At 50.5% G+C, this 16,260-nt stretch overlaps 1 protein-coding gene across 1 annotated transcript in view; it reads left to right on the top strand.

The window, feature by feature from the left end:
* Positions 1-214: 214 nt before the first annotated feature.
* The window catches only part of cyp17a2 (cytochrome P450, family 17, subfamily A, polypeptide 2), a gene marked incomplete at both ends in the record, with an annotated part of 33,306 nt that continues 17,260 nt past the window's right edge, over positions 215-16,260 (top strand). The window contains 5 exons of the mRNA XM_084190499.1: positions 215-354; positions 744-864; positions 3,107-3,245; positions 3,776-3,873; positions 4,199-4,330. Coding sequence (XP_084046625.1) covers positions 215-354; positions 744-864; positions 3,107-3,245; positions 3,776-3,873; positions 4,199-4,330 — 630 coding nt within the window. The remainder of the gene's footprint in view (positions 355-743; positions 865-3,106; positions 3,246-3,775; positions 3,874-4,198; positions 4,331-16,260) is intronic.

Raw genomic sequence — 16,260 nt, forward strand, 5'->3', positions numbered from 1 at the left:
CAGTTCCATCGGGATTGTTGCTCTCTCACCGTCATATTTACACAGGAACAGAGATCAAACTACGAAGGAATAAAAGTACAGTTGGGATTCAGACCTTTGTTCCAGCGTGTTCCGCGGCTTCATAATGTCATCTGGAGGACTGTCAGTCTGTCCCACCACTCTGTTGCTGTGGGTCCTAGCTTTAACTACGGCCTGGCTCCTGCTCAGAGGGTTGATGGGGTTGTGTGGGGGGGACTCTCACCCCCCTAGTGACCCCCCTTTACCCTGTCTCCCCTACCTCCCTCTCCTGGGGAGTCTCCTGAGTCTGAGAGGAGACCAGCCCCCCCATCTCCGCTTCACTGAGCTGGGACACAGGTAGGATGATCCTGCTACTGTTCTCTTAGTATCAGACAGAACCTACTCTCTGTTCTGTCTCTTAGTATGTCTATATTTTAGTTGGAGAAGTTGGTTTACATAAAGTTGGTTTAGAAAATTGTTACATAAATGACTTCATTTTGCATCCTTCTGTGTGTGTGTGTGTGTGTGTGTGTGTGTGTGTGTGTGTGTGTGTGTGTGTGTGTGTGTGTGTGTGTGTGTGTCTGTGTGTGTGTGTGTGTGTGTGTGTGTGTGTGTGTGTGTGTGTGTGTGTGTGTGTGTGTGTGTGTGTGTGTGTGTGTCTGTGTGTGTGTGTGTGTGTGTGTGTGTGTGTGTGTGTGTGTGTGTGTGTGTGTGTGTGTGTGTGTGTGTGTGTGTGTGTGTGTAAGGTATGGCCCACTCTATGCCCTGTACCTGGGTCCCCATTACACAGTGGTAGTGAATAACTATCAGCATGCCAGAGAAGTGCTGCTACAGAGAGGGAAGGAGTTCGCTGGGAGACCCAAGATGGTGAGCCACAACACAGAGGCAGCTCATATACAAATCTGAAGTTTACATTAGGTTGGAGTCATTAGAACTCTTTTTTTTCAACAACTCCACAAATTTCATGATAACAAACTATAGTTTTGGTAAGTCGGTTAGGACATCTACTTTGCGCATGACACAAGTAATTTTTACAACAATTGTTTACAGACAGATTATTTCACTTATAATTCACTGTATCACAATTCCAGTGGGTCAGAAGTTTACATACACTAAGTTGACTGTGCCTTTAAACAGCTTGGAAAATTCCAGAAAATGATGTCATGGCTTTAGAAGCTTCTGATAGGCTAATTTACATCATTTGAGTCAATTGGAGGTGTACCTGTGGATGTATTTCAAGGCCTACCTTCAAACTCAGTGCCTCTTTGCTTGACATCATGGGAAAATCAAAAGAAATCAGCCAAGACCTCAGAAAACAAATTGTAGACCTCCATAAGTCTGGTTCATCCTTGGGAGCAATTTCCAAACGCCTGAAGGTACCACATTCATCTGTACAAACAATAGTACGCAAGTATAAACACCATGGGACCACGCAGCCGTCATACCGCTCAGGAAGGAGACGCGTTCTGTCTCCTAGAGATGAACGTACTTTGGTGCGAAAAGTGCAAATCAGTCCCAGAACAACAGCAAAGGACCTTGTGAAGATGCTGGAGGAAACAGATACAAAAGTATCTATATCCACAGTAAAACGAGTCCTATATCGACATAACCTGCAAGGCCGCTCAGCAAGGAAGAAGCCACTGCTCCAAAACCGGCATAAAAAAGCCAGTCTACGGTTTGCAACTGCACATGGGGACAAAGATCGTACTTTTTGGAGAAATGTCCTCTGGTCTGATGAAACAAAAATAGAACTGTTTGGCCATAATGTCCATCGTTATGTTTGGAGGAAAAAGGGGCGGCTTGCAAGCCGAAGAACACCATCCCAACCGTGAAGCACGGGGGTGGCAGCATCATGCTGTGGGGGTGCTTTGCTGCAGGAGGGACTGGTGCACTTTACAAAATAGATGGCATCATGAGGAAGGAAAATGATGTGGATATATTGAAGCAACATCTCAAGACAGCAATCAGGAAGTTAAAGCTTGGTTGCAAATGGGTCTTCCAAATGGACAATGACCCCAAGCATACTTCCAAAGTTGTGGCAAAATGGCTTAAGGACAACAAAGTCAAGGTATTGGAGTGGCCATCACAAAACCCTGACCTCAATCCTATAGAAAATCTGTGGACAGAACTGAAAAAGCATGTGCGAGCAAGGAGGCCTACAAACCTGACTCAGTTACACCAGCTCTGTCAGGAGGAATGTGCCAAAACTCACCCAACTTATTGTGGGAAGCTTGTGGAAGGCTACCCGAAACATTTGACCCAAGTTAAACAGTTTAAAGGCAATGTTACCAAATACTAATTGAGTGTATGTAAACTTCTGACCAACTGGGAATGTGATGAAAGAAATAAAAGCTGAAAGAAATCATTCTCTCTACTATTATTCTGACATTTCACATTCTTAAAATAAAGTGGTGATCCTAACTGACCTAAGACAGGGAATTTTTACTAGGATTAAATGTCAGGAATTGTGAAAAACTGAGTTTAAATGTATTTGGCTAAGGTGTATGTAAACTTCTGACTATCTGCCCAGAACAGACAAAATTCCATTAGCCTTTGACCTGTTCCCTACACTAATACAGACCATATCCCTTTCTATCTACCCTCCCACCCTACACTCGTAGAAAAAAGGTGCTATCTAGAACCTAAAAGGGTTCTTCGGCTGTCCCCACAGCAGAACCCTTTCAAGAACCCTTGTTGGTTCCAGGTCAGTTTTTGGTTCCAGGTAGAACCCTTTTGGTTCCAGGTAGAACCCTTTTAGGTTCAACGTAGAACCCTTCTACATGGAAACCAAAAGGGTTCTAGCTGGAACCAACAAGGGTTCTACCTGGAACCAAAAAAGGTTATCCTATGGGGACAGCTGAGAGTACTTCACTACCCCCTCTCCCTCCCTCTATCCCTCCCCCTCCCTTCCTTACTCCCACTCCCTCCTCTCTTCTCCCCCCGCCCCTCCCCCCCTCTTCTCTACCCCTCCCCCTCTCTGATTCAGAGCGGTTGGGTTATACGTGGAAGACACATTTCGGTTGAGTGCATTCAGTTGTGTAACGGACTAGGTGTCTCCTCCTCCTCTCTGATTCAGTGTAACTGACTAGGTGTCTCCTCCTCTCTCCAGGTGACTACAGAGTTGTTGACACGGGGGGGGAAGGACATAGCGTTTGCTGACTACTCTCCTCTATGGAAGAACCACCGCAGGCTAGTACACAATTCTTTCACCCTGTTCGGAGAGGGGACCAGCAAACTACAGAGCATCGGTGAGGCCGGATGTGTGTGTGTGTGTGTGTCTGTGTGCGTGTCTGTGTGTGTCTATGTGTGTGTCTGTGTGCGTGTGTGTGTGTGTTTGTGTGGGTGTGTGTGTGTGTGTGTCTGTGTCTGTGTGTGTCTATGTGTGTGTCTGTGTGCGTGTGTGTGTGTGTTTGTGTGGGGGTGTGTGTGTGTGCGTGTGTGTGTCTATGTGTGTGTCTGTGTGCGTGTCTGTGTGTGTCTATGTGTGTGTCTGTGTGCGTGTGTGTGTGTGTTTGTGTGGGGGTGTGTGTGTGTGCGTGTGTGTGTGCGTGCACGCACGTGTGTGTTACTCCATCTGTGTGTGTGTGTTCAAATAATGTACCGGTTTGTCTTCTACATTTCTGTGTGTGTGTGTTTGTGTCTGTATGTGTGTGTGTGTGTCTGTGTGTGTCTATGTGTGTGTGCGTGTGTCTGTGTGTCTTTATGTGTTTGTCTGTGTGTGTCTATGTGTGTGTCTATGTGTGTGTCTGTGTGCGTGTCTGTGTGTGTGTGTCTTCAGTACTAGAGGCAGTGGAGGTGCTGTGCTGTGACCTCCAGGCCAGCAGGGGGAAGGCTGTTGACCCTGGTCCTCCTCTGATGAGAGCTGTCACCAATGTGGTACTTATTGTTATTGATATCTATGTGTTGGCTGTATGCACTGTAGTGTGTTTTTATTGAGCTGCCCATCTTGGCCAGGTCTCCCTCTTGGCCAGGTCTTCCTCTTGGCCAGGTCTTCCTCTTGGCCAGGTCTCCCTCTTGGCCAGGTCTCCCTCTTGGCCAGGTCTCCCTCTTGGCCAGGTCTCCCTCTTGGCCAGGTCTCCCTTGTAAAAGAGGTCTTCCGACCTCAATGGGCCTTGCTGGATAAATTAAAGTCAACAAAAAAATCTAAGTATATCACCACCATATTAATAAACATGTCTGACCTTTGATCCTTGACCTTTAGGTGTGTACCCTGGTGTTCAGCTCCACCTACCAACCTGGTGACCCTGAGCTGACCTCTGTGATGGAATACAACGACGGTATCGTCCAGACCATCGCTAGAGGGGGACTAGTCGACATCTTCCCCTGGCTACGGGTAGGAGACCCACACAGCACGCAGACAGGGTCATACACACACATTCAACCAAGAACTAATATATTATATTGACTACGTCCGTCCTAGCTCGCTCATTAAGGTCTTAATTGAAATTACGGATTGCCTCTTATCCGCTCGTCGTCCCCTTATGCCATAGTTTGTACATCTCAATTGTCAGTAGAAACCACATTTGTTTAAGCAAGTCGGCCATATCAGCTATGTTTTTTTTAAAAGACAGTAAATGAGGCTGAATTAACTGTTTCGCTGCCAGACAAGGCTCCGCTGATAGCCAGGTGTAGCAGTGGTAAGGTGTTGGGGCTGCTGTTGGGGGACTGCTGTTGGGACTCTGCTGTTGGGACGGCTTTATGGAGGCCCTAACAGTTTGTAGGCACCGTTTGTCACCGTTATAGTGCAATTAATGTATTGTTTAGTGGCGTGTTGTGTTGTGTAGTGGCTTTGCTGGCATGCATCAACATTTTTATTTTTTGAGTTCGCCACTGATTATTACAGACAGAAATATTCCTCAGCAGCCCCACCTCTCCCCTCTCAGACGATCCCGCAGGTGAAGAAGCCGGATGTGGAGGTCCTGGGCTGGTGTGGTTACACGTGGTCTGCAGTTGTGAGGCCGGTTGGACGTACTGCCAAATTATCTAAAACAACGTTGAGGCGGCTTATGGTAGAGAAAGTAACATTACATTCTCTGGCAACGGCTCTGGTGGACATTCCTGCAGTCAGCATGCCAATTGCACTCTCCCTCAAAACTTGAGACATCTGTGACATTCTGTTGTGTGACAAAACGGCACATTGTAGAGTGGCTTTTTATTGTCCCCAGCACAAGGTGCACCTGTGTAATGATCATGCTGTTTAATCAGCTTTTTGATAAGCAAAGCCAGTTGAGAGTCGAGTGGAGATTAATGGATTTGGTTCTGTCAGTTCTTCAGTCAGTCGTCCTGATGAACCTAGTTTATGCTGGCTATCAAATAAAATGTAATTGGTGGCGAACACATATTTTGCAGATGTTATCGCAGGTACAGCAAAATGCTTATGTTTCTAGCACCAACAGTGCAGCAATACCCCTAACAATACAAAACAATGGCTAAGATGACGCCGACGAAGGGTGCAACGCCTCAAGCTCCGATAAAACCACCACCAACAGACATCTACCCTCCCCCCCCAACAGACATCTACCCTTCCCCCCCCAACAGACATCTACCCTTCCCCCCCCAACAGACATCTACCCTTCCCCCCCCAACAGACATCTACCCTTCCCCCCCAACAGACATCTACCCTTCCCCCCCAACAGACATCTACCCCTCCCCCCAAACAGACATCTACCCTTCCCCCCCCAACAGACATCTACCCTTCCCCCCCAACAGACATCTACCCCTCCCCCCAAACAGACATCTACCCTTCCCCCCCCAACAGACATCTACCCCACCCCCCCAACAGACATCTACCCCACCCCCCCAACAGACATCTACCCTGCCCCCCCAAACAGACATCTACCCTCCTCCCCAACAGACATCTACCCTCCCCCCAACAGACATCTACCCCACCCCCCCAAACAGACATCTACCCTTCCCCCCCCAACAGACATCTACCCTGCCCCCCCAAACAGACATATACCCCTCCCCCCCAACAGACATCTACCCTTCCCCCCCCAACAGACATCTACCCTTCCCCCCCCAACAGACATCTACCCCACCCCAAACAGACATCTACCCTTCCCCCCCCCAACAGACATCTACCCCACCCCCCCAACAGACATCTACCCTTCCCCCCCAACAGACATCTACCCCACCCCCCAACAGACATCTACCCTGCCCCCCCCAAGAGACATCTACCCTAACCCCCCCAACAGACATCTACCCTGCCCCCCCCAAGAGACATCTACCCTAACCCCCCCAACAGACATCTACCCCACCCCCCCCAACAGACATCTACCCTTCCCCCCCCCAACAGACATCTACCCCACCCCCCCAACAGACATCTACCCTTCCCCCCCAACAGACATCTACCCTTCCCCCCCCAACAGACATCTACCCTCCCCCCCAACAGACATCTACCCTTCCCCCCCAACAGACATCTACCCTTCCCCCCCCAACAGACATCTACCCTCCCCCCCAAACAGACATCTACCCCACCCCCCCCCAACAGACATCTACCCCACCCCCCCAACAGACATCTACCCCACCCCCCCAACAGACATCTACCCCACCCCCCCCAAACAGACAGCTACCCTTCCCCCCCAACAGACATCTACCCCACCCCCCCAACAGACATCTACCCCACCCCCCCCAACAGACATCTACCCTTCCCCCCCCAACAGACATCTACCCTTCCCCCCCAACAGACATCTACCCTTCCCCCCCAACATACATCTACCCTTCCCCCCCCAACAGACATCTACCCTTCCCCCCCAACAGACATCTACCCTTCCCCCCCAACAGACATCTACCCTTCCCCCCCAACAGACATCTACCCCACCCCCCCAACAGACATCTACCCTTCCCCCCCCAACAGACATCTACCCCACCCCCCCAACAGACATCTACCCTTCCCCCCCCAACAGACATCTACCCTTCCCCCCCGACAGACATCTACCCCACCCCCCCAACAGACATCTACCCCACCCCCCCAACAGACATCTACCCCACCCCCCCAACAGACATCTACCCTTCCCCCCCCAACAGACATCTACCCCACCCCCCCCAACAGACATCTACCCTTCCCCCCCAACAGACATCTACCCCACCCCCCAACAGACATCTACCCTTCCCCCCCAACAGACATCTACCCCACCCCCCCAACAGACATCTACCCCTCCCCCCAACAGACATCTACCCCACCCCCCCAACAGACATCTACCCCACCCCCCAACAGACATCTACCCTGCCCCCCCAACAGACATCTACCCCACCCCCCCAACAGACATCTACCCTGCCCCCCCAACAGACATCTACCCTGCCCCCCCCAACAGACATCTACCCCACCCCCCCAACAGATATCTACCCTTCCCCCCCAACAGACATCTACCCTCCCCCCAACAGACATCTACCCTGCCCCCCCAACAGACATCTACCCCTCCCCCCCAACAGACATCTACCCCACCCCCCCAACAGACATCTACCCTCCCCCCCCAACAGACATCTACCCTTCCCCCCCCAACAGACATCTACCCTTCCCCCCCCCAACAGACATCTACCCTCCCCCCCCAACAGACATCTACCCTTCCCCCCCCAACAGACATCTACCCTCCCCCCCAACATACATCTACCCTTCCCCCCCCAACAGACATCTACCCTTCCCCCCCCAACAGACATCTACCCTCCCCCCCAACATACATCTACCCCACCCCACCAACAGACATCTACCCTTCCCCCCCAACAGACATCTACCCCACCCCCCAACAGACATCTACCCTGCCCCCCCCAAGAGACATCTACCCTAACCCCCCCAACAGACATCTACCCTGCCCCCCCCAACAGACATCTACCCTTCCCCCCCCAACAGACATCTACCCTTCCCCCCCCAACAGACATCTACCCCACCCCAAACAGACATCTACCCTTCCCCCCCCCAACAGACATCTACCCCACCCCCCCAACAGACATCTACCCTTCCCCCCCAACAGACATCTACCCCACCCCCCAACAGACATCTACCCTGCCCCCCCCAAGAGACATCTACCCTAACCCCCCCAACAGACATCTACCCTGCCCCCCCCAAGAGACATCTACCCTAACCCCCCCAACAGACATCTACCCCACCCCCCCCAACAGACATCTACCCTTCCCCCCCCCAACAGACATCTACCCCACCCCCCCAACAGACATCTACCCTTCCCCCCCAACAGACATCTACCCTTCCCCCCCCAACAGACATCTACCCTCCCCCCCAACAGACATCTACCCTTCCCCCCCAACAGACATCTACCCTTCCCCCCCCAACAGACATCTACCCTCCCCCCCAAACAGACATCTACCCCACCCCCCCCCAACAGACATCTACCCCACCCCCCCAACAGACATCTACCCCACCCCCCCAACAGACATCTACCCCACCCCCCCCAAACAGACAGCTACCCTTCCCCCCCAACAGACATCTACCCCACCCCCCCAACAGACATCTACCCCACCCCCCCCAACAGACATCTACCCTTCCCCCCCCAACAGACATCTACCCTTCCCCCCCCAACAGACATCTACCCTTCCCCCCCAACAGACATCTACCCTTCCCCCCCAACATACATCTACCCTTCCCCCCCCAACAGACATCTACCCTTCCCCCCCAACAGACATCTACCCTTCCCCCCCAACATACATCTACCCTTCCCCCCCAACAGACATCTACCCTTCCCCCCCAACAGACATCTACCCTTCCCCCCCAACAGACATCTACCCTGCCCCTTCCCCCCCCAACAGACATCTACCCTTCCCCCCCCAACAGACATCTACCCTTCCCCCCCCAACAGACATCTACCCCACCCCCCCAACAGACATCTACCCTTCCCCCCCCAACAGACATCTACCCTTCCCCCCCGACAGACATCTACCCCACCCCCCCAACAGACATCTACCCCACCCCCCCAACAGACATCTACCCTGCCCCCCCAACAGACATCTACCCCACCCCCCCAACAGACATCTACCCTTCCCCCCCCAACAGACATCTACCCTCCCCCCAACAGACATCTACCCCACCCCCCCAAACAGACATCTACCCTTCCCCCCCAACAGACATCTACCCCACCCCCCCCAACAGACATCTACCCTTCCCCCCCAACAGACATCTACCCCACCCCCCGACAGACATCTACCCCACCCCCCCAACAGACATCTACCCCACCCCCCCAACAGACATCTACCCCACCCCCCCAACAGACATCTACCCTTCCCCCCCCAACAGACATCTACCCCACCCCCCCCAACAGACATCTACCCTTCCCCCCCAACAGACATCTACCCCACCCCCCAACAGACATCTACCCTTCCCCCCCAACAGACATCTACCCTTCCCCCCAACAGACATCTACCCCACCCCCAGAGGTGTAGTCCAGGGTATACGCTGGTATACGGCGTATACCTACTTATTTTTCAGTCAGCATTGCGTATACCCACTTCTAAATCCCCCCTGATGCGCATCATTCAGTAATATCTGTGAGTCAGATTGCCTATTTTCTTCCTCGGGGATAGTGAAGCCATGACCCACCCTCCTCTGCCTCTAATTGGCTGGTACTCGCTGCTTTCACTGATTAGATTGGTTAACTTTAGGCATGAGGACTGATGAGCCAATCAGAGGCAGAGTAGGGCGGGTCATGCCGAGGAAAATATCGCTAATACCTCAGGTGCCAGTGTAAAAAAAAAAAAAAAAAACTCAGGTGCCGGTGCCACTTGACTACGATAACGGCAGCAGACCAAACAACGGATGAAGAAAGGACACAAGCGGCGGTGTGCCACCCCAGTTGATGGAAGACATCATTCTGAGGTAAGTTTTAAGGTGGTTTCCAAATGAATCATTATTTTAAACTACTGGCAAATTGCCAGTGACTGCACATTTAGAGGAGAAGAGATGTTGCCGCCAATAGTTAGTGCGAGTCGGCTAACGTTATGAAGCTAGCTACGTAGATTGGGATAATGTGGGGAAACCGGGGCATTGTTGGTTTTCAGTAAGTGTTTAATCAACCCAGTTCATAAGAATTTCATACCAGACTGATGAAACTGATTATCTCAATGTTTATGAAGCTTGTTTATTATTGTAAAGGTCTAAATTATAACGTTAGCCAAGTTACTAAGCCCTAAATTATAACATTAGCCAAGTTACTTAGCCCTAACTAACCTATATGATCTAGTTTAATTGCATAGTAGCTAAGCTGGTAGTTGATTTTTAAGTAAGTTAAAACACAAGAATGGGGACAAATAGTTTAAGATTCAGCCTAAAACAATATTGAGGTCTAATCAGGCTGTCTTATTTTGTATAGGGACAGGTAACCATGAAAAGGAAGGGAGATATTGCAGACTTTTTTGTAAAGAGGCACAAATCAGGCCCAGATCAGGCCCAGGCAGACCCCACCCCTAAAACCAGCAGCCCTGGCAGCTCTCAACCGGGAGCTAGCCAGGCAAGTCAGTGTGAGCATATAGAAGGATCCAGTCTACCACCACCAGGTCAGAACACACAGGCAGTAAATTGCATCTCCAGTTTATTGAAAAGTGAAGCCTCACACTGTAACAAAAGGTGATTTTGACAGATTAAGCCTCATTTTGAATTTCTGTGTGATGTTATTTATTTTATTGCCCTTCTATTTATTTTGTCTGTATCCATGTTTGTTTTTTACAATGCTACTGTTATATAACATTTTGTGTTAAATTTGTTGTTTTTTTGTTAAATAAACTCTCCCAAGTATTTCACTCACTAATCTCCTGTATGCTTCAGCTTCACTTGCTGAAAATATTTCCACTTGGTTATGCAGATTGTTAATGTAAAGAGGGGGACCCATGTCTTGCTGATGACTATTGTGATCACAGTAGTGTGTGTGTGTGTGTGTGTGTGTGTGTGTGTAAGTGTGTGAGAGAGAGAGAGACAGGGAGATGCATAATTAGTTTTGTTGTTGTCTGTAGACATCAATAATGACTGGCCAGACCTGTGGAGTGCTAAACAAACAGAAGACTTCAAATCCAAGAACCCCTGGTTGGGATCCAAAAACAAAAAATTGGGTAAGTTTAGGTAGATTGCTAGTTTGGGTAACTTCTGAAACAGTGGGCACAGATAACTTTGTGTGTGTGTGTGTGTGTGTGTGTGTGTAAAGGACCATGCACACGTACAGCTGTGGATACAGGAGTAGTTACATTGTTTGTTTATGCTTCGCAGGATGTCTGGTCTGTAGCAGTGTGAACTCCATTGGGATCGACAAGGAGCAAGGACAAGGTGTATCGCTCTCAAGAGAATGGATGAACTTTGAAATTCAAGTGTCTGGCCAGGGAAGTAGAACAACAAGTTTGTCAATCTTGAGAAATAAGGTGAGGAAACATGCGTTGTCCAAGGCCCACACTCAGGCTGTGAAGGTGGCAGAGCAACAGAAAGAAGCTGCCATTGAGAATGCAGTGGAGACTATGACTGAGTCCTACATGAAGGAAACTGAAGCTGTGTTTCGAACAGCCTACCATCTGGCCAAAAAGAACCGACCCTTTTCTGACCATGAGAGCCTCATTGAGCTGCAGGAACTGAATGGTGTAAAAATGGGCTCAATACTTCATTCACGTTACAGTGCAACACAAATAATACAACATGTTGCTAGTGAGATGCAGAGCAAAATCATCAGTAGCATTATAGCATCATCCAGTAAGTTAGCTGTCCTAATTGACGAGGCATCTTCTTTAAGTCACAAAGCTGTCATGACAGTTTCTATTAAAGCATCAATTCAAGAAGAAAGCCCTGAGTTCATATTCCTGGAACTTGTTGAACTGGAAAATCAGAGAGCAGATGGCATATTACAGGCGTTACTCACCTGTTTAACTAATGCTGGCTTTACAGAAGAGTGGCTTCATGAAAACTGGGTAACATTTGTATCTGATGGAGCCAGTGTCATGCTAGGAAAGAAGTCAGGAGTAGCAACCAGACTGACTTTGAGATTCCCAAAGCTTTTTGTATGGCACTGCATGAACCATAGACTTGAACTTGCTGTGTCAGATGCAGTTGATGAGGTAAACTCTGTCAATCACTTTAAAACTTTTATCCAGAAGCTATACTCTCTGTATAGTGTGTCAAACAAAAATGAACGTGAACTTGTTAATGCAGCAGCTGAAGTAGGCTCACAACTTCTTCGCATTGGCAGAATCTTGGATGTACGCTGGGTGGCCAGTAGCTTTCGGACTGTTCGTGCTGTTTGGACATCCCTGGGAGCTCTTGTGCAGCACTTTAAAAATGCTTGCAGTGATGAGATGAGGTCCACCAAAGAGAGGCAGATGTACAGAGGTTTGTTAGACCGTGTTCAAAGTCCAGAATTCATTTGTGACCTTGGCCTCATGTACGACACTCTCCATGAACTAAGTCTCCTGTCACAGGAGCTTCAGTCTCGTTCTATAACGCTCCTCAGAGCAGAGCATCTGCTGAAACGCTCAATCAGAGTGATCCAGTCATTCAAAGAGAGTCCAGGTGAGAAATATAGTGAGGCTTTAGAAGCAAAACAGACTGGGGAGTATCGGTCTATAGCCCTGAAAACAAATGCAAAGCTGAAGTCTATCAATCCAGGCCAGTTCTTACAAAGCCTTGTGAACAATCTGGAGAAACGCTTGTCTTTTGAAGATGAGACCATCATGGACCTCAGCATCCTTGATCAGAGTAAGTGGCCATCAAAGCCCAGCATCCGCCATGGTGAAGAACAAGTTAAGCGACTGTGCAAGCGATTTAACTTGTGCACAGACCAAGCACTGAATGGGATGCGGGACCTACTGGAAGAGCCCAGTAGTGAGCCCAAGGACCTAAAACCACTTATGAACTGTATGAAAACATTCCCTGTCGGTACAGCAGAGTGTGAGAGGAATTTTAGCCTTATGAACAATATAAGCTCAGACAAGAGGGCTGTCCTTCTGATCTCAAACATATCAAACTTGATGATGATTAATATCAACGGCCCACCAACTTCCAAGTTTGATCCTAGAAAATATACAAGGACCTGGTTGAAGAGCCATCGTGCTGCCTCTTCGGTGCGTTCTAGACAGTGCAGTGTGAAAGCTCCTGCAGAAAGCAAATTTGTCTGGAATATACTGTAGTATGAGCAAAGGTCAGAAACCCAGTGCTGGGTTGAGAGAGTATATCACTGTTGATGTGTTGTTAATGCATATATTTTTGTTAATTGTTAACTAAATATTGTTGTAACATATTTTGTTGAATGATTTACCGGTAAATGAACATGTTCAAAACAAAGCATATAGCAATATGAACAAGGATGCATTGTCACCTTCAGATTTGAAGTATTTTATTTAAATAAATGTGCAAAAAATAATCGAAACACCATTTCCTGTTTGCCTCATGATAAATACATTTTACATTCATCCAGGCTGCTCTTGTGACCAGTAGTAACTACAAACTGCTCCTAATCAAGTCATGATCATTTTATAATAGTGTGCAAGTAGAAATTACATATTTTTGGGTAAACTAAATCATAGTCTTACATGTCACTGTTTCTAAAACAGGGCTTTTTTCTGGACTACTTAAAAAAAAAAAAGGTGAATACTGAGAGTATACCCACTTCTCCAGGGACCACTACACCACTGCCCACCCCCCCAACAGACATCTACCCCACCCCCCAACAGACATCTACCCTGCCCCCCCAACAGACATCTACCCCACCCCCCCAACAGACATCTACCCTGCCCCCCCAACAGACATCTACCCTGCCCCCCCCAACAGACATCTACCCCACCCCCCCAACAGATATCTACCCTTCCCCCCCAACAGACATCTACCCTCCCCCCAACAGACATCTACCCTGCCCCCCCAACAGACATCTACCCCTCCCCCCCAACAGACATCTACCCCACCCCCCCAACAGACATCTACCCTTCCCCCCCCAACAGACATCTACCCTTCCCCCCCCAACAGACATCTACCCTTCCCCCCCCCAACAGACATCTACCCTCCCCCCCCAACAGACATCTACCCTTCCCCCCCCAACAGACATCTACCCTCCCCCCCAACATACATCTACCCTTCCCCCCCCAACAGACATCTACCCTTCCCCCCCCAACAGACATCTACCCTCCCCCCCAACATACATCTACCCCACCCCACCAACAGACATCTACCCTTCCCCCCCCAACAGACATCTACCCCACCCCCCCAACAGACATCTACCCTTCCCCCCCAACAGACATCTACCCTGCCCCCACCCACCCCAACAGACATCTACCCTTCCCCCCCAACAGACATCTACCCTTCCCCCCCCAACAGACATCTACCCTTCCCCCCCAACATACATCTACCCTTCCCCCCCCAACAGACATCTACCCTTCCCCCCCAACAGACATCTACCCTTCCCCCCCCAACATACATCTACCCTTCCCCCCCAACATACATCTACCCTTCCCCCCCCAACAGACATCTACCCCACCCCCCCAACAGACATCTACCCTTCCCCCCCAACAGACATCTACCCCACCCCCCCAACAGACATCTACCCTTCCCCCCCCAACAGACATCTACCCCACCCCCCCCCAACAGACATCTACCCTTCCCCCCCCAACAGACATCTACCCCACCCCCCCCCAACAGACATCTACCCTTCCCCCCCCAACAGACATCTACCCCACCCCCCCCCAACAGACATCTACCCTGCCCCCCCAACAGACATCTACCCCACCCCCCCAACAGACATCTACCCTTCCCCCCCCAACAGACATCTACCCTTCCCCCCCCAACAGACATCTACCCTTCCCCCCCCACCCCCCCAACAGACATCTACCCTTCCCCCCCCAACAGACATCTACCCTCCCCCCAACAGACATCTACCCTTCCCCCCCCACCCCCCCAACAGACATCTACCCCACCCCCCCAACAGACATCTACCCCTCCCCCCCAACAGACATCTACCCTTCCCCCCCCAACAGACATCTACCCTGCCCCCCCCAACAGACATCTACCCTTCCCCCCCCAAACAGACCTCTACCCTTCCCCCCCCACCCCCCCAACAGACATCTACCCCACCCCCCCCAAACAGACCTCTACCCTTCCCCCCCCACCCCCCCAACAGACATCTACCCCACCCCCCTAACAGACATCTACCCTCCCCCCCAACAGACATCTACCCTTCCCCCCCCAACAGACATCTACCCTTCCCCCCCCAACAGACATCTACCCTGCCCCCCCCAACAGACATCTACCCTTCCCCCCCCAAACAGACCTCTACCCCACCCCCCAACAGACATCTACCCTTCCCCCCCCAAACAGACCTCTACCCTTCCCCCCCCACCCCCCCAACAGACATCTACCCCACCCCCCCAACAGACATCTACCCCACCCCCCCAACAGACATCTACCCCACCCCCCCAACAGACATCTACCCTTCCCCCCCAACAGACATCTACCCTGCCCCCCCAACAGACATCTACCCCACCCCCCCAACAGACATCTACCCTTCCCCCCAACAGACATCTACCCTTCCCCCCAAACAGACATCTACCCTGCCCCCACCCACCCCAACAGCTAACTAGCTTGCTAGCTTACCCGCTCACAAGACTAGCCAAGTTAGCTGCGCTGTTGCTTGCATGCGATTGGCTGTGGTCTTGGGGGTGGCACGAGGCCTTGGAGACAGGGCTGCCTGTTCAGGGCTAAAATGCCCCATGAGGGCTGATTTTGACAGGGAGTCAATGCTGAGACCAAGGCCTCTTTATTTTGACAGGGAGTCAATGCTGAGACCAAGGTCTCTTTATTTAGACAGGGAGTCAATGCTGAGACCAAGGTCTCTTTATTTAGATGAGCCCTGTATAGCATCACAATACAATAAACACATTAAACTACACATTCATATTACACATAAAAATACACGTTATTATACACAACAATACACGAAAAGCATAACCCAACCATAAAACACAGACACATTCTTCCGAAAAAAGGTCCCCTAACCACTGTCTGAAATGTCCTAGAGCAGTGATCACCAACCCCAACCCCAACCCCAATCCTAACCCCAACCCCAATCCTAACCCTAGCCCCAACCCTAGCCCTAACCCCAACCCTAACCCCAACCCCAATCCTAACCCTAGCCCCAACCCTAGCCCTAACCCTAACCCCTAGCCCCAACCCTAATCCTAACCCCAACACCAACCCTAACCTTAGCCCCAACCCCAACCCTAACCCTAGCCCCAACCCTAACCCCAAACCCAACCCTAACCCTAGCCCCAACCCTAACCCCTAGCCCCAACCCTAATCCTAAC

Source organism: Coregonus lavaretus (assembly GCF_964263955.1).
Source record: "Coregonus lavaretus genome assembly, contig: HAP1_SCAFFOLD_328, whole genome shotgun sequence".
Taxonomy (NCBI): Eukaryota; Metazoa; Chordata; class Actinopteri; order Salmoniformes; family Salmonidae; genus Coregonus; species Coregonus lavaretus.